Source organism: Peromyscus californicus, unplaced genomic scaffold (assembly GCF_007827085.1).
Source record: "Peromyscus californicus insignis strain IS unplaced genomic scaffold, ASM782708v3 Scaffold_5__1_contigs__length_169319896, whole genome shotgun sequence".
Lineage (NCBI taxonomy): Eukaryota > Metazoa > Chordata > Mammalia > Rodentia > Cricetidae > Peromyscus > Peromyscus californicus.
The window spans coordinates 88,689,075-88,716,714 of record NW_026294573.1 but is presented as its reverse complement, the minus strand read 5'-3'; the positions used below and the strand labels follow the sequence as shown (position 1 = coordinate 88,716,714).

Below are 27,640 nucleotides of genomic sequence, written 5' to 3'. Positions count from 1 at the left end.
GAAACAGGAGGTATAAGATGGAAGGGAGGTAATGCCACATGATAGAATGTAGATTAATAGAAATGGGTTAATTTAAGTTAGAAGAGCCAGTTAGGAGCAAGAATAAGCTATAGGCCAAGCTTTCATAATTAATAAGAAGTCTCCAGGTCATTATTTGGGAGCTGGCTGACAGGACAGAAAAAGACTCGTCACAGCCAGAGCCCACACAGGGAAATAAAACAAGAATCTTGTGTATAATGGGGATTCAAGAGACAGCACAATGGCTGGAGATAAGCTTAGGTGAAGAGCCCATACCTGGGGTACAGAGCAGGTTTGAGTCTTATATACAATAAAAGGTACAAGTTTCACAAAATAAATACGGGCTAGTTTCTCTCAGAATATTAAGTACAAAACCTCAACACATACTTTTTTGGAGTGCATATATTGTAAAAGAGAATTTTTCAAATTTTATACAAGTATATGCACAGTGTAAGAGATATTCTGTTTAATCACATCTTTATTTCATTGTTAGTTTTAGATGCTTTGAGGGAGATGTGAGACCTTCATTTAAACAGAACTTTCTTTTAAAGGCAAACTTTTATGATGATGGTAATGAGTACTGCAGTAATTGATCAGAATGAGAATTCTGAGGTTCATGCTAGACTAAGAGGATTCAAGAAGTCTTATTTTTGAATTTATATATGTGTATATTTATGTATCACCTACAAAGAGAGTCCATAAGAAATTCACAGAAATCTTTTAAATTAGAAGGTTAAAAATATAGCAAAGTGATATATGCTTGCTTGCCTACCACACACAAGGCTTTGAATTGGATCACCAGTACCACACACACAAAAAAAGGTTAACAAATGAAAAAGATAATATTTAGATAACACTGCCAATACCTTCTTTTAATTTAAGGGAATATCCTTAGACTTCCAGGTACTTCTTTTATGGCTAAGATGGCTGGAAACAAAAAAGTGCTAATAATATACTGATGTTCTCTAAGAGACAAAAGCCATGATAACAAAATAAAGAAGCAATACATTCTAATACATACATAATACATAGGGGTTTAGGAACCCCTGGTTATTTCTGGTTGTGAGTCAGGGTCTCATGTCATCCAAGCTATCCTTGAACTCCAAATGTAGCCAAAGGCAAACTTTAACTTCTGATCCTCCTGCCTCAACTTCCCAAGTGCAGTGGCATTACAGGCATGTACTGCCGCATCCAGTTTTATGTGGTACTGGAGACTGAACCACATGTGAATGCTATGCAAGCACACTACCCACCAAGCCACATCCCTATCTTCCTCAAACCTACTTTAATAATGACATCAAGTCAGAACAATGACATACCTGTGCATATTCATGACATACCAACAGAGTAAGAACAAGGAAACAAACTGGACTTGAAAAGCTTCTGGAGTTTACCTGGGTGGAAGCAGACTTTTGTTTGGAATGGATTGCCTGCATAGTACTCCTATTTTATCCTCAAATGCCTTCCTGAGGTATACCTTCTCTGAACCATGACACAGTGCCACTTTACTGATATCATATTTTACATATAATTGTTTATCACATGCTGGGAAAAGACTAACCAAGCAGTAAATCCTCATTTGAATAAAGAAGACACATTTACATTTGTCATTCATTTATTTAAAAGTAACTTTCCTAAGAATTTTACTTTTGTGTGTAGTATGTATCATGAGATTAAAATTTTCAAAAAGATCACTTCTTGATATTCTTAACAGGTTGTGATTTGACTAAACTCTGTTTAGCAGGTGTTTGTTAAATGTATTTGCTCTGTACGAAGCACTGTGCTAGATGCCACAGGTTTACAAAGGACTTATTACCTGCAGTGGAAAGTATATGAATAAATACCTGTGCCAGGCATGGTGCACACCTTAATCCCAGCACTCGAGATGCAGATGGATCGCTATGAGTTCAAAGCCAGCCAGGGCAATGCTACAAGGTGACACTCTGTCTCAAAAACAAAAACAAAACAAAACAAAACCCCCACCAACAAACACCTCACACCACAATAGAGGTACAGGGTGTAATGGTGGCGGGTCGTGTTTACTCTGAGAGGGTATGCCTGGGCAGGGTTCCTTAAGGAAGCAGTGTTTGAAAGCTGGCTCCAAGAGACGGACAGCAGCATTCCTGGGAAGAAAGGCTGGATGACATCTCTTTATTAGCCGAGTTTGATTGTGTGAGGATTTATGGAGGAAATGATTACCTCGGGACTAAATCCTGACTCCACCTGAATTTGACTCTATTCTGAATGAAGCGGGAAGACATGGAAGGTGTCTAAGCAAGAAAACATAACAGTGAATATTTATCAATAGCCTTCTACTTGGCATTGTGCTGGGTGTCCAGAATAGAGAAGTGAACACACAAGCTCCCTCCCCTCCAGAAGCGCACTGTGAGGGAGTGGATTTTCACAGCTGCATCTCAGCAACGAAATTAGTGTCAGCATACGATGGAGTAGGGAATAGGTAGGAAAAGGGTGGTTAGTTAGGAAGGCATTTTAAAAACCTGCATAAGAAGTGATGGATGCCTGAACTCAGAAGCAGAGGAGGGTATGGAAGGAGATTTATTCCAGAGATGATGCTGCTGTACAAAGAGGACCACACCACTGAACAGTGATGTCACAAATCAAGCTTGGCGAGGATGCAAAGTTTCCTATGGACACTCAGTCTGGGGTATTTGCAACATATTCCTGTGGAGATTTCCAACTGGTTGCTAGAACATAGGTGCAGACCTTACATGTCAGAAGGATTTTAGGAACTGTACTCAGAAGCTACAGCAGGGCTGTGGGAATGTCTGAGTTTTTCAATGAAAGAACATGGAAGATAACAGAAAACCATGAACCCTGAACTCAGACAAACGCCTGAGTTTTAGAGTGGGACACTGAAAAGGGGCCAAGCGAGGAGGTTGGAGATCACCAGTCACATTTTCCTACCAACATGTCTGGAGATTTCCACTCTGCAGCAGATGAAAATGCAGTATATCTTTCATAAAGAACATGTTTTGATCAAGGGACATTTATTTTTCTTCTTTTCCTGACTATAGCTTGATTTTAAATTAAAAGCATTCATTATTGTTTTAGTTTTTTAGACAGTCTCACTATATAGCTTCCTATGGCTTTGAACTCATGATCTTTTCATCTCAGCCTCCTGAGTGCCAAGAAAACAGGCTTGTGCACCACACAAGGCTTAAAGTTCTTGTCACATAATTATTTGTGTGAATTTATGTGTGTGTGTGTCTGTTTGTGTAACACACATAAATGCTTTTAAAACAGAAGTGTGGAGGTAAATGTATTTAATAATTTGACCCTGCTCTTTTTTGGCTCTTAAGGAACTGTGTCTGTTCAAGGCTTCTTCTCACAGGGCACTTGAGCTCAAGTCTAATTTTAGTTTATGAACAATACTTATGAACATCTAGGGAAATAATACCTTTACATCCAGTTCTTCAGATTTAAGACCAGAGGAAACCAAAGCTGCGTAAATCTGTGCGAGGTGATGGAGTGTCTTCTCTGTGAGATGGTACCTAAGAATGATATCATTGTGTTCACTCATTAGTTTGGTGCAGGCATGTCCCACCTCCCCTTGCACTTACTTTACCCTCTGGAAAGGACATTGCCACCTTCTGTCTTTAAGCACACTATTAAATCTAGGGATGCTGAGGGTGTGTGTGGAGGGAAATGACTGACGGGTGAGGAGAGAATCTGAGCCATTCCATTCTCATCTCCAGGGACGACTGTATGAACTAAAGTTAGACACAGAAAATACTCCAGCTCTGGGTCAAAGTAATAGGCTCAGGTAAAACTATGACCAGAGCCAGGATACCTACCATCTTTCATGAGCTGCTACATTAGAAGAAGCACTCTTCCCCTCTCTACAGTTATTGACCAGATCAGATGTGAGTGCCGACCTGTGAGTGGCTATTTCTACGGTTACCTACTCACTTTACATATTCTAAGCGGCAGTGAAGAGACTATCAGTCTACCACTAAGAACTCCAAGCAAGTGTTCCTCTATCTAGGCATTTCTTGGCTCTTTTGTCCTGTGTGTTAGCTTCTTCCTCCAGAGTTGTCTAACGCTATTCCTGAGGAGACGTGAATGTTCATCCCAGAGAGGGAGTCACTGATAGACCAAAGGAAGGACACCACTGAAGTCCGCCCTGGGGAACCATGTGTTTTATTGTGACTCCCTACAGGAATATGGGTGAGGGGTTACTTACAGGAGCAGAAAAGACTCACAGAGAGCTGCACCACCAAAGCCCACTCCAGCAGGAGTGACAGCTCACAAAGCTGGGAACCTGAAGCTCTCTGCACAATTTACAGACAGCTCACATGGTTGGAGCACTTTCTTCCAGACAGTTCAGTTGGTCCAAGCCTCTCCAGGCAGCTCCCCTGGTCTCTGCTTTTTTCACACAGTTTGGCTGACTTACCTCCTCCAGGCAGCTTGGGTGGTCTGAGCCTCTTCCAGCTGAGCTGCCTGGAAAGGACAGCCTGTCAAGCTGTCTGTAGTTGTGCAGTGAGTTACAGGTTTGTAGCTTTGGTGAACCGTCGCCCATACTGGGGTGGGCTTTTGGTCATGTTCTTTCTCCGTGAGTTATTTCTGCTCCTGGTTAACCCTTCACCCGCACTGCTGTAAGGAACCCCAATGAATTCATTGGTTCACCAAGCTCGACTGTCATGGTACCCTTGCTTTGTCATTGGTTCCTATTCAGGGTGAGTAGATTTTTTTTTTGCATCTCCCCATGAGTGGTGTCACACAACACCCAGACAGACTTTCTCCACAGCGTAAAAGGTTGGTGGAGTAACGAACGTACTGTGCCCAAGCTGTTTGTACAAACAACCTGAATTCTGCTAAACACTTGCTTACCTTGTGAACCCCGGAAGCTCTGACTCGTGCTAAGCCCTTAATCCTGGTCATTGTGTCTCTAATTAACTCCCTGGATGGATAAAGGGTTGTAGTGTCGTCACAACCTGTTACTGAGAACTCTGGGATTTCCTAGGGGCTCTGTCCAGTGAGCTTCCTCTCTTGTTAATTTTGCATTATAGGCTGTTAACCTTGGACTGTAGTAAGTCAGAGCTATGAGTACAACTATCTGATGGCTCTTCCTGGCAAACATCAAACCAAGGGATATTCTCAAAGGTTGCTGATGCTCTTCCTTGAAATTATATGCCCGAATAACTAAGGTAATTGAAACCCTTTCTTCTGCATTTTCTATTGCTCTCTTTTGATCAGCTTATTGAGATACTACTTAAAGGCTACAATTACCAGCCAGGTGTGGTGGTGCACGCCTTTAGTCCCAGCACTCAGGAGGCAGAGACAGGCAGATCTCTGTTTGTGAGTTCAAGGCCAGCCTGGTCTACAAAGAGTTCTAGGGCTACACAGAGAAACCCTGTCTCAACACCCCCTCCAAAAGGTTACAATTATCTAATAAAATAGAATTATGAAACTCGGAATTTTGAAACTAATTTATATTTATGATAATATCATAAATAAATGATCACACTGTATATTCTGATAAAAATAAAGATATCTCAGAATATTACGTGATAGGTGAAAAATAAGTTGGGATATTTGCTATTCTCCCCTGTGTTTCAATTGAACCACAAAACTATAGATAAACAGCAATCTGAAAACCTTAGAAAACTTCCAAATAAGTAATTTATCTATAAAAACTGTCAAAAACGTTATCCATTTGGATAAAGCTTGAAATGATTTACAGGTAGGCACTAAGCTTGAAGTGTTTCATAGGCCTCATTAATCTTAAAAGTCAGGGCGTTGAAGCAGGAATCACAGGGTTTTCTGTAGCCAGGTGGAAAGGGCCAACTCTGTTAAATGACTTGCTGGGGCTGTTTGTTAACAGAAAGGGATTAAGAGTCAGGAGTTTAGACTCTTAGACTCCAGTCTGTATCTGTCCTCACGAGATAATGACTGAACTGGAAGAGTTCAATGAACTAGTAAGCAAGAGCGGCGTCAAGAAAGCGAAGAGTCACCGGCAATGTCAAATTACCCACACCCTCTCTACCCACCGAGCTAGAGACTATAAAGCCTCTGTGAGTCGGGGACGCGGCACTCTAGCAATAAAAACTGTCAACTGGTTAGCTGTCCGGTAGGGAAGGCTGACTCATTCAGTGAACAGCTACTGAGCATCCATCACACAAAAGCAGTGTGCTCTTATGCTACGGGACAATCATAGACGAGGAAACAGAGCCAAGCAGTTCACAGGATGGAAAGCTGTGCATGAGGGAGTTCTGAGGAGAGATGAAGTAGAAAACACAGGACCTGGGGACAGGCCCGAAAAAAAGTTGAGTGCCGTTCACTAGAGGAAACAGTTGACGAAGTAGAAAAGAAATGGGTGACAGTGGAAGGCGCCCGGCTAGACTGGCAGTCAGTGAAGAAGCAGCCTGAAAATACAGGTGGGTCATATCCCCGCCCCTCACATGGGTTCTGGGATTTGAACTCAGGTCCTTGGATTCCAACTCAGTTCCTTGTACCAAGCACCTTACTGACTGAGTTATTTTCCCAGCCTCTCAGTAAAGGCTTTTCTTAAGAATGGAATAACCGGAGCTTGGTTTTAGGGCCATCAACTGAGTATAATCCACACCACTTAAAGGAACATGGAGAGACACGTGGAGAGAGAAAACAACAGGTAGTGTAACAATCCACATGAAATAGTGAGACTCTGAGCTAAGGCACTGGTAATATAAATGCAGGACAGATACCAAGAACTGCTAAAGGGCAGGTAAGAAGAAATACAGGTTTGCAGGGGACAGAGACTATACAGTCAGTTCCTATCTGAACACGTTAGCTTTGCGAGTTTGTGGAATATGAGGGTGGCAATATTTAGTAAAGATTTAGAGATTTATGCCAGGAATTCCCAAGAAAAACTGCAGCTGCAGAAAGAAATGTAGTAATTATATACCACCAGATACTGACAAAAGCTGTAGTAGATAAGATGGATAATGGACAGAAGAGGAGAAAGAGAACTCCAGACAAATGTACTCAGAGACTGGCACAAAGAAGACAGAAAGGCAGGGGGAAAGTACTTAGAAAGGTGGGCCGTCAAAGGCACTGGAGTGTCACAGAACTGGAGAGTTTGGAACAACAGACCACTGCAACAGTCTTAAATGCTTTAGAGCAGTGAAAGATAAAAGCATTGTTGATGGTCCTGAGACAGTGACCTCCAGAGGCAAAGACTGGTACAGAGACAGGGAGAAAAGCCAGCAGAGGATAAAGGAGAAATGTTTATTATGCTTATCAGTAAAGGAAAGGATAAATACAACGATGATTTAAGCCATTGTCTGGCCATGGCATTTTCTAATGTTTTGGTTAAGCCCATCAATGGCCTAAGTACAGGAAGAAGTTATGCATTCAATGTATTAACATGATTTTAGAAGTGGTTTTAAAATGATTTATCTTATAGCAAACAAGCCCAGGATTACAAAGAAATAAAACACTTAAAATAATAACTTTTAATGAGATGGGGGTAGGAGGGGATGAACTGAACAGAATGTCCAGGACAACATGTATCATCTCCAGAGTTCTTTGTTTCCCAATATGCTGCCTCCAGCTCCAGAATCCCTCACTAAAGCACACTAGATGAGGAAGTAGAACTTGGCATGAACATTTATGCACAAAGAGGCCCAAAGAAGAATATGAACATAACTTTGGAGGAAGAAACGTTTACCTACTCTGAATTTAATGTTTCCTTGGGATATAGTATTATCCAACAACAGCTATATTGGAATGACAATGCCATTAATCTCATAATGATATTATCTGATGCCTTCTCATAATGTAATTCTTCTAGGTCCTATAAAAATAAAGAAAATGAAAAGGTACATTAGGTTGACTACTGTTTAAAAATTATTAAAAATTTCAATAGTCCGTGGTATATAAATGATAACTTAAGAGGGTATAGTTTAAAGTAAAAATTAAAATCATATGGAAATAAGGAAAGCTGCAGTAGACATAAACAAGTAACTCGTGACAGCATCAGGAAGCCTGGTGAGTCTTCCACAGCCCAAGATATGACTAAAATGACCAAATCAATGCTCCTGTGCTGGTAAAGTGCTTTGTGGACTGGGATCTGGCTATCAAGGCAACAGAAAGTACATTTCAAAGCCTATGGAATAACCTGTTGATGTTGCAACTGGTAAAAGCACTTGTCATGCGAGCACCGTGACCTGAGGTCAAGCCCTGGAGCCCTGCTTAAAAGGGTGAGCTTTAGTAGACTTCTTGGGTCCCTCAACAGTCTGGATCATCTTTTCCTCTAATTATTAAAATTTAATAAGACATTTGATAAAATGTGTCATGTTATTGGTAATGGTCAGGAAAAAAGCTAAACACTGGAGATTAGACTCAGGGATCTTGTTCTAAAAAGAAAAGGGGGGATGTTGTAGAATATTATTTTAAGATGTGTTATTTTTGTTTATGCTGCATTTGTTTAACTCTGTGAAGCTGTGTTACTGTGCCTGTCTAAAACACCTGATGGTCTAATAAAAAGCTGAATGGCCAATAGCAAGGCAGGAGAAAGGACAGGCGGGGCTGGCAGGCACAGAGAATATATAGGAGAAATCTGGGAGGAGAGATCTAGGAGTCAGAGGAGGAGGCCATCAGGGGCCAGCCACCCGGCTACACAGCAAGCTATGGAGTAAAAAAAAAAGGAAGGTATACAGGAATAAAAAAGGGAAAACCCAGGGGCAAAAGATAGACAGGATAATTTAAGAAAAGCAGGCAAGAAACAAGCCAAGCTAAGGCCAGGCATTCATAATTAATAATAAGCCTCTGTGTGTGATTTATTTGGGAGCTGGGTGGTGGACCCCCCAAAAAGGAGCAAAAACAAACAACAACAGGGGGATACAGAAATGATAATATAAAAGAATCGATTATTGAATCTACTTCAATCCAAAAAACAATTATTAATCTTAAATATTTTACATTGGCATGGATTTTGGTTTACTGATACAAATTTAAAGTTAATTTTGTTATATTGTATGTATATTTCTACTCTTGTTTAAGGTATTATATTTATGCAGCTCATTTAAAAATGTAATGTATAATTAAGAAATATAGATTAATAGAAATCTATTAATAGTCAAACTTATAGTCATGTTATGTATATTTTCAAGGTCATATACAGATATATTACACAGATAGATGGTCTTCAAACACTGCAAAGACCTACAGAATATGGCATTTAATATGTTTAATAACCTAAGGCTTTTCATGACAGTGAGACATGTTTACTCCTAGCAGCACCAATCCACTTTAGAGGAGATGATGGATATCAAAGAAACTCCACATGGAGTTTGCTTTCTTTATGGCAAAAGCTAGCCATTTGGGCAAAGAAACTGCCCTTGCTTCAATTGCTGACAGTATACTGTCCAAACTGGACCAACAAGACACAAAAAAGGTGACTGCCAAACTTTGCCAAGACAGGGTAGGACAGTCCTTCAAAATTCCCTGCTTCACAGAAAAGTCTGTCCAATATGCTAGGCCTGTAGGCCAGAGTTGGATGCCCTTACCTTACAGAGGAACTTTGGATGACTGTCCAGACAGCCTGATGTCCCTGTCATTAGATAACATGTCATCCTTCTGGGGTCTTTGATGGAGTTAAAGACTAAAGAATTAAATTTATCATTTTCCATAGTTATGATAGAAAACAAATTAGGTATTAAACTTTAGACTCACCAATATAAGATAGATAATTGAGTATTTTCTCTAAAATTGCCAAATACAAGTGGATTGAATATTGTAACTGTAATTTTTACTTAATAATTGTTTTGTTATATATAGTTTTACTATGTTAAGGTTAAAACTTTCCTTTTTAAAATTAGACAAAAAGGGAGAGATGCTGTAGAATAACCCTTCTGTACACTGTGAATATGTATTACTCTCATTGGTTAATAAAAAAGCTGATTGGCCAATAGTTGGGCAGGAAGACATTGGACGAGACAGCCTGACACAGAGAGAATTCTGGGAGGAAGAAGGGTGGAGTCAGAGGAGTTGCCAGTAGATGCAGAGGGAGCAGGAGATGAATGTGCAGTGTTAATAAGGGTACTGCCATGTGGCAGAACGTAAATAAGGAATATGGGTTAACTTAAAATGTAAGAGTTAGCTGTAACAAGCTTGAGCTATTGGCTGAGCATTTATAATTCATATTAAGCCTCTGAGTCAATTATTTGGGAAGCAGCTGCTGGGTATTTGGGAACAGGCAGTCACGACAGGAAAACTCCACCTACAGTGTCATTAAAGACATGTCTTCCTTCTAACAGAAGTTCTGTAACTGTGGATTAAGACAGTTTTTCCAAGTCAATAAATAATTAAGAACTTTAAATATTAAAGAAACACCGTCTCTTTAAAAATCCAGGACTTGAATTTTTTCATTATATCATTCTTATATTGTAATTTTTACTTATCAAATCAGACCTCACCACATTTACTAATAATTTGTACTCAAACCTGATATCCAATCTCCATTTCTTTGCAACTGGTACATCAATCAAGCAAACATATAAGAAGACTCTTCCAAGAATTTATACATCTTAAGTTCCATATTATGTATTTGAACAAATTTGTGAGTCTCACAGTCATAACGTTAAGATGTCAGTAGCTGTGGTCCGAGTGGCAGTATTGCAGGTGAGGAAGTAGGTCTAAATTCTACGTATTTTTAGAGATTCTCTCTCTTTTTAAAAAAACAACAATTTGAAGTAATCCCTATTTGCATTAGAGGAAATGCCACATTTCTAACCATTAATTAATATTATACTTTCTTGGGATGGAAAGATGGCTCAACAGTTAAGACCACTTACTACTCTTATAGAGAGCCCAGATTCACTCAGTTCTCAGCACCCCAGATCAGGCAGCTTATAGTCGCCTGTAATTCCATTTCCAGGAGATCCAATGCCTTCTGGATCTTTAAGCACCTGTATGCACGTGGTGCACATAAACCCACAGTCACACAATATACACATAAAATAAAAAGGAAGTAAAGAACGGACTACCTAACTGTATATAATTATTCTGTACTTTCTTCTATGAAAGAGTGTGGCTGGTTCTTGGTTTTCTTTATCTTGCTTTGTTTGTACAGCTGGTGATCACACTCAGGGCTTTATGCATGCTAGCCTGCACTCTTATTATTCCTAGCCCTTACTATTTTTTTAAAACTTCCTACACTAATTTTTCTATGAATACTTTTAAAATAGGCCAATACACAATGCTAAAGATTTTTTTTTTAAAAAAAGATTTATTTATTATGTATACAGTGTTCTGCCTGCACACTAGAAGAGGGCATCAGATCTCATTATGGATGGTTGTGAGCCACCATGTGGTTGCTGGAAATTGAACTCAGGACCTCTGGAAGAGCAGCCAGTGCTCTTAACCCCTGAGCCATCCCTCCAGCCCCAGATTCTTTATTTACTTTATCATTTTGCTTGTTTGAGTTAGGGTCTTGTTCTATATAACTCAGATTGGTCTCAAACCTGCAATTCTGTCTTAGTCTCCTAAATGTCAGGACTGCAGATAAACATTACTGGGCTTGTCTTGTCTTGTCTTCATCTTCCTTAAATATGTTAACATTTGTATGGCATTCAGGAAGATTAGTAGTCATTTTCCATTGTGGTAATTTAGCACACTGTGCCCATATACAAAATTTAGAAAAGATCACAGATTATAGTTAAGCTCCATATAGAAAAGAAATTACATAGTTGTATTATTTTAATATGCTTGACTTTCTAACTTTAATATATTTTATTAATAAGTGATAATTTCACACCTTGAAAACATTTGTTCCCTACTCCTCATGCTAATAGCCCCAGATTCCCTTCCCTCCTGATTTTCTGTTTTTTTATTATATAGTTTTACCTGCACAACTACAGCAGTATGCTCATCAACTGTGACTACTACGTAACGCTCTGTGCTTCCAAACAGCTTCAGTGACTCACAGCAGCATCTCTCCACCAGTGTGATATTATAGCTGCAAAAGACAATATTCTTCAGTGAAAATAACGTCATGGCTAAAAATGCTCTTCAGAGTATTGTGCTGTCCTTCTGAATATTAAATTATGTGAATTACTGTTTTTTTCATAAATGAACTTACTCTTTAAATTTTGGATGAAAATTATGACTTATTCAGTATAAAAGAAAGCAGACCCTTCTTTAATCTGTACCTGCTCAGCTTGGAAGGCCTCTGGTGTGGTTTCTATTGGTTTCACCTTGAACTGTGTTAATCTCTTTTTAAATTTTTATTTATTTATTTAAAGATTCAGTTTTAATTTTTATGTATGTGTATGCATGCATGTGTATGTGAGTGCATGTGTACTCTGGTGCCCATGGAGGCCAGAACAGGGCATCCGATTCCCTGGGCCACCTCTAGAGTAACAGGTGTTTATGAGCTGCCGATCTGGGGGCTAGGAACCAAACTCTGGTCCTCTGCAGGCACTGTTAATCGCTGAGCCCTCTCTCCAGCCCATGCTATTTTTTTTCACATTGACAATCCTTTTAAAAGGTATATGCTGTCTTACTAATTGTGCTGACTATTAGTCTGTATACTACCATTACAAATGTTTTCACCTATTTATCCTAGTTCTTCAACAGTGACTCATAAAATCAAAACATCACATCAAAAGACTATAAGAGTCTGCATTTATCAGAATTTCCGTCTCTCTCTTTTAAATGGACTTACTTTTAGAGGTCAAGCTGTTGCTGAAGGTTAAATCCAGGGCCTCAAAAATACTCAGTGGCCTCATAACACATACTAAGTTCACACGACAACTGAGCTACAACCCAAGTCTGTGTGTACACTTTAACTGCTTTTATGAGCTAATCGTTTTCACGAGTACCCTATTATAGCCTTTCAATATGAAAACAAAAGCATAGAATGTTGATCTGCATTTTATCTGAAGTAATAAGTCACTTTTCCTTCATTGATGTGTACTTAAATAATCCTGTGTACTTTGATACAGTATTTTTCAATTTAAAATGCTCAATGTTCATATAACCTTAGAACTAATGACCTGAAAACCCAACCTTTCATTTAGAACTTCATTGTCCTGTTTTCCATGCTGTTTTTAAGCAAAAATTATCATTCTGAATATTGCAAATGACTCAAATGTTTGAACATATAATTCACAGAAAAAGAACACACAAAATGTTTATATGTGCTGGTAACAAAAGAAATGTAAATAAAAAGGAAATTAAAGAAAAATTAAATTCCATTTTGTCCATAAAATTAGTATATATTATAAAAATATTATTCAATAGTTATTTATAGTTTAGGTATTAGAAATATAAGTTGATATACTCTGTGGAAAGAAGTTCTTGTATATTCTAGTCTTGGGTCAGGAAGACAAGGTATAGCATGTACAGTGTAATTCATCAGAACACACACACACATACAGAAGTGCTGAGACCAGCAACTAAAAATCGTGGCTTACTCAGATTCCAGCAGCCGGAGTATTTCTGGGGTATTAAGCACTCCTTCAGATGCAAAAAATATGTATGGGATCTTAATCTCCAAGAGAAACCCACCAAATCTATCCAGCAAGGTGTTTCCTAAAGAAGAGAATTATAAATGTTTACATTTTCTTCTACCACACCTCTCTCTTTTTTATTAAGCAGTAGTAATGCAGGTGTATGTTAAAGAAACTATATAAATGCAACGTTTGTTTTATAAATAGAAATCCGAACAAAGAAAACTGTTTCTTCAAACAGACCAGTTCTGCTCTAGTGGAGAACAGGATCCTGGCTTGTCTCCTTACTTTTCAGAGCTGTGTCTGGAACGATGACTCTGAAGGCCAGGAAAGGAATACTCAGCTGCCGGCAGTGCCTGGCCCAGCAAGAGTGCCCCACGTGATTGTACTCCACCACGAGCGAGAAGCTGCTCCAGGGGAAATCTGCTCGGATACTGTGATGATGCACAACCACACAGGAACTGGTACTGAAGACAAAAGCAGGTCAAGACAATGGGATTACACCTGTCATTCTTTAACTGGGGCAGAGGAGATGGCTTCCTGTGCTCTCCTGGCCTTACCACTCAACTGGAAAAACATCGGCACACTGTGCTCATCTCTCCCGACTGTGTTAATCTCATTATATCTTTCTTTTGTTGTTTTGTTTATACTTTTTTGAGACAGGGTTTTTCTGTGTAGCCCGGGTTGTCTGGAACTCACTATATAGACCAGGCTGGCCCCAAATTCACAGAGATCTGCCTGCCCCTGCCTCCCTGTGCTGGGACTAAAGGCATTCACCTCCATGCCTGGCTTTCATTTTATCTTTCTCTTAGATAATCATACTTAAAAAAAAAATACTAGAACATACAAAATTTCATATGCTCATATCCCAAATGTAATTCTGATTTAATTACCTGAGTATCATGAATAATAGACATCATCAACGTGAAAAACTGCCTCACCTCACCAATGTGAAAATCTCAATTTTGAGAATCTCCATAGTAGGGTATTTTCTGACAAATGTCAGATGGAGTTGTTTCTTCTCAATGGGCTTCAAAAGTGTTTAACGGAAACAAGAACAGATGGACACAGTGGTGTAAGTGCTACATCATCTTCATGTAATACAGCATGACCGTAATTAAACCCTCCACCACTCCTTTCCATCCAGGTCAGGCCAGATGTTCAAAGTGTTTATACCCAGTTCTTATGGGCTTCTATTTTATTTACATTTCTTTTATTATTTGGATACCAATAGTAGAAACAATTTCTATGTGAAATAAGACAAAATAAAGGCATTTAAAAACCCAACTCTAGGGCTGGAGAGATGGCTCAGATGTTAAGAGCACTGGCTGTTCTTCCAGAGATCCTGAGTTCAATTCCCAGCAACCACATGGTGGCTCAAAACCATCTATAATGAGATCTGGTGCCCTCTTCTGGCCTGCAGGCATACATGCAGACAGAACCCTGTATACATAAGAAATAAATAATTGAACCTTTAAAAAAAAAAAAAAACCAACTCTAGGTCTATTCTCAGCAGGCTGTCCCCAGGAAGAAAGGAAGCAGACATGGCAAACCAAGAACCTGAAGGAAACACGGTTATGCTTTAAAAGAGATTTCTTTTTCCTTTCTTCCCTTTTTGTTTTTCCACGAGACAGGGTTTCTCTGTGGAGTCCTGGCTGTCCTGGATCTCGCTCTGTAGCCCAGGCTGGCCTCAAACTCACAGATCTGCCTGCCTCTGCCTCCCGAGTGCTGGGATTAAAGGTGTGTAATACCAACTGCCTGGCTCATTACTGAGTCTTAATACCACCGCCCTAGGAGTATTTCTATTCTAACAATAACGATGATGATAATTTTGGGATCTTAAAACAAGACTGAGCTAAATTCTTGGATGCTAATTTTATTAAATACACATGGCTATGTTGAGAGTTAAGTGTTATTAGGCATTTTTCATGAGGAGAGTAAAGCTGTGGACTTCAGACTTTCTTAAGGAGAACTCTGGGAAGAACATCTTCCCAAGTAATAGGGACCAAGGCCAAGGGCACTCCTGGCCAGTGAGCTACAGCACAGCCTAAACTCCAGGGGAAGCTCTCCCTTTCCTGTGGAGCTGTGCCATATATTAAAAATATACAATCTTACCCTTTTAAAACACCAGTAGCTTCCAGAAAATCTTTTCTCTCATTTGAATGTAAAACAGTCAATGTTAAACCTGTTGGGAAAAAAGGGAGCTTTCTTTCATCAAGATTTTTTTTTAGTTTTGGTTATAATTTTTTTCCAGTGCCACCAATTTCACTCCCATAAAAATGAACTAAAATTCTGTAAGCAAGGAAATTATTTGAAATACGATTTTCCAGATTACATTTCTAAGTCTAGTTTATTAGAAAGCTTATAACGTAAGCAATATTTCTGGTGTGTATACACGAAGATCATCTCAATTTTTTATGTCAACAAAAACAGTCAAACATTTAATTTTAAAACAGCCATATTAAACACTCATTAGTTGTGCATTTAATCTTATTTTGCCCTAAATCATAGTAATTCTTATTCTTTCTCTAGCCAAAAGTGTAAGTACGTAACAATATCAGCAACAGAATCTATTTCAATGTGATATGAACATGTGTGTGTATGCATTTGTTTACTGTCTATATAAGAAATAGAACTTAATGAGCACCAATCATTCACGATTTTTAACTTTAATTTAAATTTCTTACTAGTATTTAAATAAAATATAAATTTCAAACACTGTATCCTGCTGTGGGAAGTCTTTCTGTATACTGTGAATATATGTTGCTCTGATTGGTTGATAAATAAAGCTGCATTGGCCTATGGCAAGGCAGCTTAGAGGCAGGCAGAAATCCAAGCAGACAGACAGGAAGAGAAAGGAAAGGCAGACAGATGCCAGCTTGCTGCCCAAGGAACAACATGCCAGCAGACTGGCAAGCCATGGAACACGTGGCAAAACACAGATCAATAGAAATGGGTTAATTCAAGTTATAAGAGCTAGCTAGCGAGAAGCTTGCATGTGCCATGCAATTGGTAATTAATATAAACCTCTGAATAATTTATTTATAAGTGGCTGTGGGACCGTGGGCCAGGTGGGACTGGAGAAAAACTTCTGACTACATTTGGCGCTCACCATTGGGCATTGATCCACACAGACCTAAGAAAGCTTAAAGATTCTGAAGGCACAGAAACAGAGCCACACTAGGCTTCCTAGTCTCACAGTCTCCTGCCAGTAGCAGCATAGAGACTCGTTTCCCAACAGCTGTCTGTGAAAGAGAGCTGGCCGCCAGCTGCCATGAACTACGCAACATGGAAGATTCCCGCCACAGTACACAGTGGGGTCTCCAGGTGGCACAGCACACTGTGTGGGAGATTTAGTTTTTGCTAGTACAGATTTAAAAAAAGGTGTGTGTGTGGGGAGGTTCTGGGTTATACTCTCCTTGACAGAGGCATAGACCCACTGCCTCCCAGAGTTGGTGGAGAGCATGGCTCCCAGAGCTGGTCTGGTGGTGAATTACCTCTGCCAAGCTGAGGTGGGCGGAGCCAGCAGCCAGGCCTGCATTTCTGTCCTAGGCTCTGCACTTTAAAGCAATGGTCAGAAAATGATTACAGAAACACAGTAAGAACAGATTCAGATGGAATAAAACTCTAAACAGTTTATAGTGTGTGTAAAAATGCATGTAGGCTTGGAAGAGAGAGGAAAGGGAGTATATGTACTTATATAAAGAAATAGATGTTTTTTAAAATAAAGTCTTTAAAGAGGCAGTAAAAGTAATATAAAAAAATAAGCCACATAAAGATGGAAGTTACACAGAGTCTGGATTATATTGTCTCTGGGATTTTTAACTGCAGAAAGACATTTGATCGTAAAGGCTGCTAAGTTAAACCAATGTATATATTTTAAAGGTATCTTGACTTCAAAATTTATGTCTAAAAATATATTGCTTTGGAAAAGAGGTTCTGCTTTTGTTTGCATAGAAGATGAGAGACTGTGGACTGCTTCCAGGCTAATATGGTTTGACCAGCCAAGACCCCCTAAAAGGTCTCTGATGACACCGTGGCCCAGATGATCCAATATCCAAAATCAACTTCAAGGCAACTGGCTCAGAGAATACAGCCTCACACACTACTCCAGTCAGGACTTGACCGTAATTCTTAATTTTCTCAGGCCCCATAAGATTGCCAGCACCCCCAACCAGCAGGAAGTAGTATGAGAAGCTACGCCCAAATTCCCAAAATATTGTTTATAAATGTTTATTTTTATTTAAATGGGGTTGATTATAAATACAATCTCTTTGTAAAAAAAAGGTGGATATAGACATGATAGGATAAAAGGGTAGATTATTGAATCTACTTTTAAAGTTTGTTTAAAATGTTTAACATTGCTATGGATTTTAGTTTATTGATGCAAATTTAAAGTTAATTTTTGTTATACTGTATGTATATTTCTACTCTTATTTAAAGTATGTTTATGCAGCTCATTTGAAATTATAATGTATAATTAAGAAATATAGATTAATAATTAGTCATCCATGATAATCAAACTTTATAGTCATGTTAGTTAAGTTTTCTAGGTATACATAGATATATTTCAATTAGGTAGGTAATCTTCAAACACTTTAAAGACCTACAGAATATGGCATTTAAAATGTTTTAAGAGCTCAGACTTCTCTGGATAGTGAGACACATCTGTTCCTGGCAGCACCCATTTACTTCAAAGGGAAAAATGGGCATCGAAGACACTCTATATGGAGTTTATCTTCTTGGCACAAAATGGCCATTTGGGCAAGAAACTGATCTTGCCTGGACTGCTTGACAGGATGTTATATAAACTGCACATGCAGGACCCATAGGAAGGTGACCACTGAACTTTGCAAAGTGAGATGGCCCTTCAGGTTCCTGCTTCACAGAAGAAACTGCCAGACATTCTACAGGACACAGAGAGAAGCAATTGAGAGACTTTAGGCCTATAGACTGAAGATGGATGCCCCAACATCACAGAAAAACTTTGGATGACTGTCCAGTTAGGCAGCTGTCTCTGTCATTTTGAGAATTTTGGAAGCTGCTTACAATGCATTTCCTGTTTACTTAGGTAACATTATATCCTTCTGGGGTCTTTGATGTAGTTGAAGACTAGATAGTTACAATTTTTCTTGGTTATGATAAAAGATAAATTAGATATGAAACTTTAGACTCATAAATATAGGATAGAATTGCCAAATACGAATGGACTAGATATTGTAATTCCTGCTTCATAACTGTTCTATTATATGTAATTTTACTATGTTAAAGTTAAAACCTTCCTTTTTGATTAGACAGAAAAGGGGAAGTGCTGTGGGATATCTTTCTATATGCTGTGAATATGTGTTGCCCTGATTGGTTGATAAAGCTGCATTGGCCTATGGCAAGGCAGCTTAGAGGCAGGCAGAAATCCAAGCAGATAGACAGGAAGAGAAAGGAGAGACAGACAGATGCCAGCTTGTTGCCCAAGGAACAACATGCCAGCAGAGCAGTAAGCCACGGAACATGCAGCAAAACATAGATTAATAGAAATGGGTTAATTTAAGTTATAAGAGCTAGCTAGCAACAAGCCTGCCATATACAATGCAATTGGTAATTAATATAAGCCTCTGAGTAATTACTTTAAAAGCAGCTGTGGGACCGTGGGCCAGGTGGGACTGGAGAAAAACTTCTGACTATAGTATCCTTACATTCATCTAGCTTATTTTGGGTTGACATAACTAATTAAAGAACAGTTAGACTAAGTCTAAATTAATTCTATAATCTATTAGTGTACTTCCATAAATTGCAAAGTTCACAAAGTTATTGTATAATAATGACATAGTAATGGTTAACCATTATGTGTAATATTACTAGATACACATAGTTTAGCAGCAATAAAGACAAGTATTATCTCTTTACAGATCATAAGGTGACTCACATCATCGAAAGTCTAAATGAGTGTTTTATATTAGCTCTGATCCTAGAAACAAATTAATGACATGGTGAGTGCCTTACTAGATCTTAAAATATATAGAAAATGAAACCAGATTTTTTTCCCCTATCACTAGATATAAAAAAGGCCCAGCTAGCTCCTGGCTGAGGAGAGTTGTCAGTTTGAAAGATTCAAACACTTCCAGTTGTATAGTCAAGAGTTTCGTGTCAGCAGAAATGAATGAAATGAGACAGCGCGTATCAAAGGCAACTGGGTACTCAGCCTGAAGCCCAGACAAGAGCTGCAACTGCCAATCATTTCCTCACCTCCACATCACATGCCAATACTGTGCAGCACTTTCCTGATTTATTTATTTAGTGTGCGTGTTTGTGTGTGTAGGTCAGAAACCAATTGCAGGCGTTGGTTCTCTCCTTCCATCGTGTAGGTAGGAGTTCACATTCATACACACAAATAAATAAAAATCTGAAAGGAAAATAATCAGCTTCCACATGAGAGGGCTACAGAGGAAGCAATGGCTTATGGGAGAAAGTCATGTTTCAGTTATAGTGTGATAGAAACTGCATGTAAGCAATGGGTTCCTAAGCTCAAAGTAGAAAGGGCTGATGGGGGCATCAGTGAGCAGAGCTGAAGTATACAGTGACATGAGGAAACTGGTTAGATACTATCTCCTAATTACTACCTATAAGATCTAGTATGCTACATAATCTTTATGAATGTTTTCTTTGTTTATAAAACTGAGTTGTTACGCAGCCAGTATCAATGTAGCAACTAGGAAGTAATCTACAAAACATGTCAGTTCTTAATAAAAATACATATAAGTATTACAGATATATTACAGACTTAGAATCTACATTAGTTTAAAAATTGTTAGTTAAATACTGGTGAAAGTTTGAGCAACCGGAGAATCAAACCATTGGTAAAACCCCACTGAGTCCTAGATTATGAGAAGACAAATTTATGGTATTTTACTGTCAATAACAGTTAGATGAATGCATTTGTATAACTTAAAGCATTTACTAAATGAAACATAAATTAAATGCCCCTACCTTCTATTTTCTTAAGGGTTTTAATAAGCAAATGCTTTTCTCCATCTGTGTCCATTCTTATTATAATCAGTACCTAGACAAAAGTAAGAATTACACATGTAGTGTTGAATGATTATTCTTTTCTTATGTATTTATTTATTATTTTGTGGTACTGGAGGTCAAACCTAGGGCCCCAACATGCTAGCAAGTGCTCTACCCTGAGGTATATCCCCAGCTGGATTATTCTTCCTCACAGTTTTGCTACAGACAATGAGAGCAGAGTTCCCACGTGTGGTAGCCTGTGAACCCAGCACTAAGGAGGCCTAGGCAGGAGGACCTGGAGGTCAAGGCCAGCCTCTGCTGCACAAAGAACCCAGCCTTACAAACAAAAAGGGAACACACAGGTTACAAAGTAAATACTCCTGTTCTAAATTCTGGTAACACCAGACATCACCGGGGGAGTGTTTTGAGGCAGTGCCTTAGTGTTCCTATCTATAACACCCATGTACAAGTTGTCTCAGCCTGTTTTGTACTGTTTATTTCAACCCCTACAAGTGTGAAATCATTGGAGAAAAGGAGTAGCTGCTGCATTCTTCTTAACATGCAGTTTCTCTTTTGGAGGGGAGCAGTAGATCAGTTTCAATAGTAAATTTCTCATTTATTGATTTAATTTAACGACCTGTGGAAGTCATTCAAGAAACTATAAAGTCTAAGATAAAGGAGTGATGAAGTGGAAAAGGGAAAAAACCCATATAAACTTGTATTCAGATTTAGTGTGACCACTTGTAATGTTTTTCTGCGAGATTAGGTTTAAAGAGGTATTTTGCCTTAAAACTTCATTAATTCAGCTCTCATATAATTGATGTAGGGTATGTGAGAAGATAAACAAATACATAAGGTATTTTTTATAATATCATGACAGATGAGATTCTAGATTATTACCCCCAAATAAATTATTGTAGTTATATTATGATGTAAATTTCCATGATCTTGTGCAAATACCAGGTGGGGAGAACCAATCCCGTGGAGGACCAATCCATGACAATACTTTATAACAGAAATTAAAGCATTTTAAATTGGAAGGCAATGAATAATGACACAAATCCCCCTTTCTCTGCATCTGAGACTACTGTTATCTTACTTAAGGAGGAAATTGTCAAGAGCCAAATAGCCTATTTTATAACTTCAAAGTTAAATGCATAAAATCATAAATAAGGGGCCCTTATTTATACTAATTACTTTATCTGCTTTAGCTCGATACCCAACCTTAAATTGTTGTTGACTTTTCAACCAGCTTAGTATCTGACATTGCAATTCTTGGATCTTATAGTTGGTTTTAGGCCTTTTTTCCGTAATAAACTGTAAAATTTTCAGCTGTCTCCAAATGTTATCCAAGCAGGAGTCTAACACACTTTTGTAGATATCTTTTGCATTTGACAAATATCCTGTTAAAGAAAATTAGGGAAAAATATTAAGCCCTTTAATGTTTTTGACTATAACTCCATGGCAAAAATCACCATAAATAAATAAATAAATAAATCTTCTTGGTTTTTTTTTTTTTTGTTTTTTTTTTTTTGTTTTTGTTTTTCGAGACAGGGTTTCTCTGTGTAGCTTTGCGCCTTTCCTGGGACTCACTTGGTAGCCCAGGCTGGCCTCGAACTCACAGAGATCCACCTGGCTCTGCCTCCCGAGTGCTGGGATTAAAGGCGTGCGACACCACCGTCCGGCCTTTGTTTTTTGAGACAGGGTCTCTCTATGTAACCTGGGCTGTCCTGGAATTCACTACGTAGACCAGGCCATTCTGGAACTCACTATGTAGATCAGGCTGGCCTGGAACTCACAGAGATCTTCCTGCCTTTGCTTCTGCCTACTGAGTGCTGGGATTAAAGGTGTGCACTACCATGTCTGGCTAGGAAATAAATCTTAAGTGACAGTTAATAGATCTGGAGAGATGGATCAGTAGTGAAAAATACTGGCTGTTTTTCCAGAGGATAGAGGATCAGTTCTCAGCATCTACATGATAGATAACAATTGTCTGTAACTTTAGTTCCAGAGGATCTGATGCCTCTTCTGGTCTCCACAGGCAAAACACCCAAACACAGAAAATAAAAATAAAATAAACAAAATGAAAACAAAAACAGTGACAGTTAACATTTCATGTAGTCCTATTCTGATTTTAATAAAATATGTTGCTGTTTTAATTTAAATTTATACCCAATACATAAGTACTATTAAAAAGTATATCTACTTAGGGAATACTATGTACTATTTTGATACATGCACATGCTGGGTAATACTGTTTTATTTTTCTTTTATTCTTTTCTTTTTTTTTTGAGTCATAGTCTCACTGTCTATCCTTGGCTGGTCTGGAATTTGTTATGTAGATCAGGCTGGCCTCACATCACAGAGATCCATCTGCCTTTGCCTCCCAAGTAGTTCTGGAATTAACCAGTACAATGCTGAAATCAGATAAACATATCTTCCTTCTCAAACATATAATGTCTTTAAAATTGGGGGAAGTTAAAAAATCAATACCACATGTCTCTTTTTAAGCTATATAACATTAATTTACTTGTATATATCTCCATATGTTTAATATATCTTATTTTCTCCTGATTCCTGCTTATTGAGTATTAATTCACTCTTTCTACAAACTTCAGAATCTACACTTATATGGAAATCCTTTTGAAATATTTATTCATTGGAATTTTCTTAGTATTTAATTTATGCAACTTTGTACCTGAATTTTTTTTTTTTTTTTTTTTTTTTTGGTTTTTCGAGACAGGGTTTCTCTGTGTAGCTTTGCGCCTTTTCTGGAACTCACTTGGTAGCCCAGGCTGGCCTCGAACTCACAGAGATCCGCCTGGCTCTGCCTCCTGAGTGCTGGGATTAAAGGCGTGCGCCACCACCGCCCGGCTGAATTTTGTTTTTTTAATGCATATGACAACCTCATTAGATTATAAAAACTCAGGGTAAAGTAAATGGTATTTATTCATAATTAATTTGTGCATCTGCCAAAACATTGGAGTCTAAATCATGCACATAGGACAGAGTCTTACTATGTTCTGCAGGATGGTCTCAAATTCCAGGGCTAAGGGAGCATTTTAGCCTCCCCAAAAGCTGGCATTACAAGCATATCCAACCATACCTGTCTGCAAAGGGCAACATAAACATGAAAGAACCTAAATCTTGTCCTTGAATGTTCATATTTAGTAAATCTAGATTTTTATCCCAAGAATTTCTTTTTGACAAGCTCACAACCACATGGTGGCTCATAACCATCTCTAGTGGAATCTGATGCCTTCTTTTGGCATAAAGTTGTATATGCAGATAGAAACTCATATACATAAAATTTAAAAAAAGATATTTGGGTAATTAATGAAATGATAACTTAAAATATTTACTTCTTATTCCATATGTTTTACATGAACGTGCATGTTAATTCTTATATTAGTACTGCAAAGCTGACAGGTAACTTTTAGGTTGACTTATTTTTTTGTTTTTGTTTTTAATGATTACTTTTTGTTTATTTATTTTTATGAGCATTGGTGTTTGCCTACATGTATGTCTATGTGAGGGTGTTGGATCCCCTGGAACTGTAGCACGAATCATAAAAGGTCTTATTAATGAAAATAAACCTGGGGCCAGGTATTGGGGTGAATGCTGGAAGATCAGAGAGACAAAACAGGCCAGAGCTAACCTCACCTCACCAATTCCTCAGCTGGGATCCTGTTTCCTCAGACTGGAAGACTCTGAGTCCTCATCCAAATGGGTCTTAGCTGAACTGCTGCTCAAAAGCCTAAAAGCTTAACCAGGCTCTAGTTCCTTGTCCTCATGCCTTATATACCTTTCTGCTTCCTGCCATCACTTCCTGGGATTAAAGGCATGTGTCACTATGCCTGGCTGTTTCCAGTGTGGCTTTGAACTCACAGAGATCCAGACAGATTTCTGCCTTTGGAATGCTAGGATTAAAGGTGTGTGTGTGTCACCATTTTCTGGCCTCTATGTCTATCTAGTGGCTGTTCTGTTCTCTGACCCCAGATAAGTTTATTAGGGTGCACAATATTTTGGGGAACACAATATCACCACATTTCCCCTTTTTTGTCTAAAATTTAAAAAAGCTTATAACTAATACAAAAAAAACTATATCCAATGTGGGAGCCCGTTCTCGGGTTCCTTGTGGCTTTACCCAGCAGGTCCACATAGAGGATGATTAGGACCACGGGCCTGAGTGCAGGTGTCTGAGATGGTCTGCACTTGGCTGTGCTGGGGGAGGCGGTCTTTTGCTCCACCCCTTGGCGTCTCTATAAAAACCCTGGGGCAGAGACAGTCAGGGCCCGTTGGAATAGGTTCCAGGCCCTCTTGAGGCTATCCTTTATTTTCTATCTGTTTATCTCCGCGATATTCTCCGCAATAAATCCTTCTATCTAATATTTCCTGCTGCTCGCACTCAAGAAAACTCTGGGGAACTGTGGGGGTGGTTGGGTAAACGCCCCACAATCCAATAAGTATATACAATATATACACTCAAGAATTACATTAATGATGTCTAGTTCATTAACATTTGACAGATTCAGATGAAAAACTCCATTATATATATTAACAATGCCCACTCCAGTAACATTTGATAAATTCAGACAAAAAATTTCATTACTTATCCTATTTAAAACAAGTAGTGCCTTTTTAAAAGTAGATTCAATAATTGACCTTTTATCTTACCACTGGAACTGGAGTTATAGAAAGTTGTGAGCTGTCATGTGGGTGCTGGGAATTGAACCATGGTCCTCTGGAAGAACAGCCAGTGCTCTTAACACTCTGAGCCATCTCTCCAACCCCAAGATACTGACTTACGTTTTACCTCCTTTTTCAATTTTTTCAAATCTGATTCTCATTACTGATTCATTGCTCTTGTTTTGTTTGTTAAGACAGGGTTTCTCTGTGTAGCCCTGGCTGTCCTGGTCTTCTGTAGACCAGGCTGGTCTTCAATTTACAGAGATCCACCTGTCTCTGCCTCCCAAGTGCTGGGATTAAAGGTGTGTAATACCAACTGCCCAGCTCATTACTGATTTTTTTATTTCTTTTTTTCTTTTCTTTTTTTTTGGGGGGGGGGGTTGAGATAGGGTTTCTCTGTGTAGCTTTGTGCCTTTCCTGGCTCTCGCTCTGTAGACCAGGCTGGCCTTGAACTCACAAAGATCCGCCTGCCTCTGCCTCCTGAGTGCTGGGATTAAAGGCGTGGGCCACCACTGCCTGGCTTCATTACTGATTCTTAATACTGCTGTCTGGTCTTAACATTTTAAAAAAGATTGTAGGCCAGGCATGGTGGCACACATCTTTAATCCTAGCATTCAGGAGGTAAGGCAGGTGGATCTCTGAGTTTGAGGCTAGCCTGGTCAACAGAGTAAGTTTCAGGACAATCAGGGCTACACAGAGAAACTCTGCTTACTCCAAATTTATTTTTAGTTATCTGTATGTGTATGTTGGGGGGTAAATGCACCTGAGTGCCGGTGCTGTGGAGGTCAGAAGCAAGAATCCCACTGGAGCGGCTCAACATGGGTCTGGAAACTGAACTGGGGTCCACTGCAAGAACATTTGTACTCTTAAATACTGAGCCATCTCTCCAGGCCCAGAACTAACTTAAAAAAACAAATCTAATCCAGTAGCATCTCTTTTCAATCTCTTTTAGCCCCGTATAGTAAGGGCTAAATTATTTTGTATAGCAATAGCTAGTTCTTACTTTTTAAGGCAAAGTTGCAAACATGTACTAAGGACCTAAAATGTATATGACAAAATGTCAACCCTCATATAAAAACCAGCACATAATTATGATTATACATTCAGATCTGTATAAAGTCGCCATCAGAACTCTGTAATTCAGACCTAGACTACCAGCATAAATAATATATACATATATGCATACATATATATACAGATATATCATATATATACATACATACGCACACAAACACACACACACACACATACACACACACACACACACACACACACACACACACACACACACACACACACACATATATATATATATATATATATATATATATATATATATATATATATATATATATAGTTCCAGTCTGGGCTGAGAGTCTTGCTTAGTGATAGACTGCTTATTTAGTATTACAGTATTATTAAGGGGCCCTGAGTTTGATTCTTAGTACTGAAATGTGTATAATATACACCATATATATATATATATATATCTCCCATTAATAATTATGACAAAATGTATGTTGATCAGTGTAATAGGCAAGAAGGCTACATAATTTTTCAAGAAGTATATCTTTTTCAGAAAAGTAAAGTTATTTCAGATGGACTATTCAACAAGAAGAAAGCAAAAATAAAAAATTTCCTACCAACCTAATGCTGTCTCCAAGCTGCATGTTAAAAGGACGTCTCTAATTGTTACCAGGAGATGTAAGAGAGCAGCAAGCCTGAATGTTATTTCTCTGTCATCATTTTTACCTATACAAGCAAAAACATAGTTAACACATTAGAGTTTTAGAATATGTATCAAATCTGCTTGATAATAAGAGCTAGTATCTATTAGCGAGTGCTTACTATTGTTAGGCTGTGTTAGATAAGCAGGTTAGTTCATCGACTCTCTAATAATCCTGTCAGGATTACTGTGATCCTCATTACAGAGAAGGACACAGCTTTAATGAGGATAAGTGATGCTCAGGATAGCACTAAGCCCAGACAGCTGACTGCCCAGCTCATCCCCTACTGGCAAAGAATATTCAATTATGTTTACTTTTTTTGAAAGAAAAAAAAATAGTTCTAACCAAGAAGAAAATTAAATTAGTAACTTGACATTTGGATAAGATAGAAGCAGAGATTTGTAAAAGAAGAAATACTTTGAAATGGAAATAGATATCTCAAAGTGTTAGCTCAGAGATATGACTCACATAAGAGAAGTATTCAGAGGGATGAGCCAATTGCCTACTTAATGTATTCTATGCACTTCTAGAACTATCTGAAGATGAATGATTGGATTCTTCTACAATGTAAAAGCATGAGATGGGGAGAGGAGGGCATGCCTATACCACCCACGTGCGTGGAGGTTACAAGACAACTTGCACGAGTCTGTCTCTCCTTCCACCATGTGGGCTCTGGGAATCAAACTCAGGTCACCAGGCTTGGCAGCAAGGACCTTTATCTGCTAAGCCATCTTGCTGGCCCAATTTTGC

At 38.6% G+C, this 27,640-nt stretch overlaps 1 protein-coding gene across 1 annotated transcript in view; it reads right to left on the bottom strand.

The window, feature by feature from the left end:
- Shoc1 (shortage in chiasmata 1) overlaps window positions 1-27,640 on the bottom strand; it is an 80,928-nt gene that overhangs the window by 10,063 nt on the left and 43,225 nt on the right. Inside the window, exons 15-23 of the mRNA XM_052717216.1 lie at window positions 26,811-26,915; window positions 21,699-21,877; window positions 20,454-20,526; window positions 15,588-15,657; window positions 13,761-13,939; window positions 13,437-13,554; window positions 11,866-11,977; window positions 7,692-7,813; window positions 3,437-3,530 (exon numbers count right to left, since the gene is read on the bottom strand). Of these exons, the coding sequence (XP_052573176.1) occupies window positions 3,437-3,530; window positions 7,692-7,813; window positions 11,866-11,977; window positions 13,437-13,554; window positions 13,761-13,939; window positions 15,588-15,657; window positions 20,454-20,526; window positions 21,699-21,877; window positions 26,811-26,915 (1,052 nt within the window). The remainder of the gene's footprint in view (window positions 1-3,436; window positions 3,531-7,691; window positions 7,814-11,865; window positions 11,978-13,436; window positions 13,555-13,760; window positions 13,940-15,587; window positions 15,658-20,453; window positions 20,527-21,698; window positions 21,878-26,810; window positions 26,916-27,640) is intronic.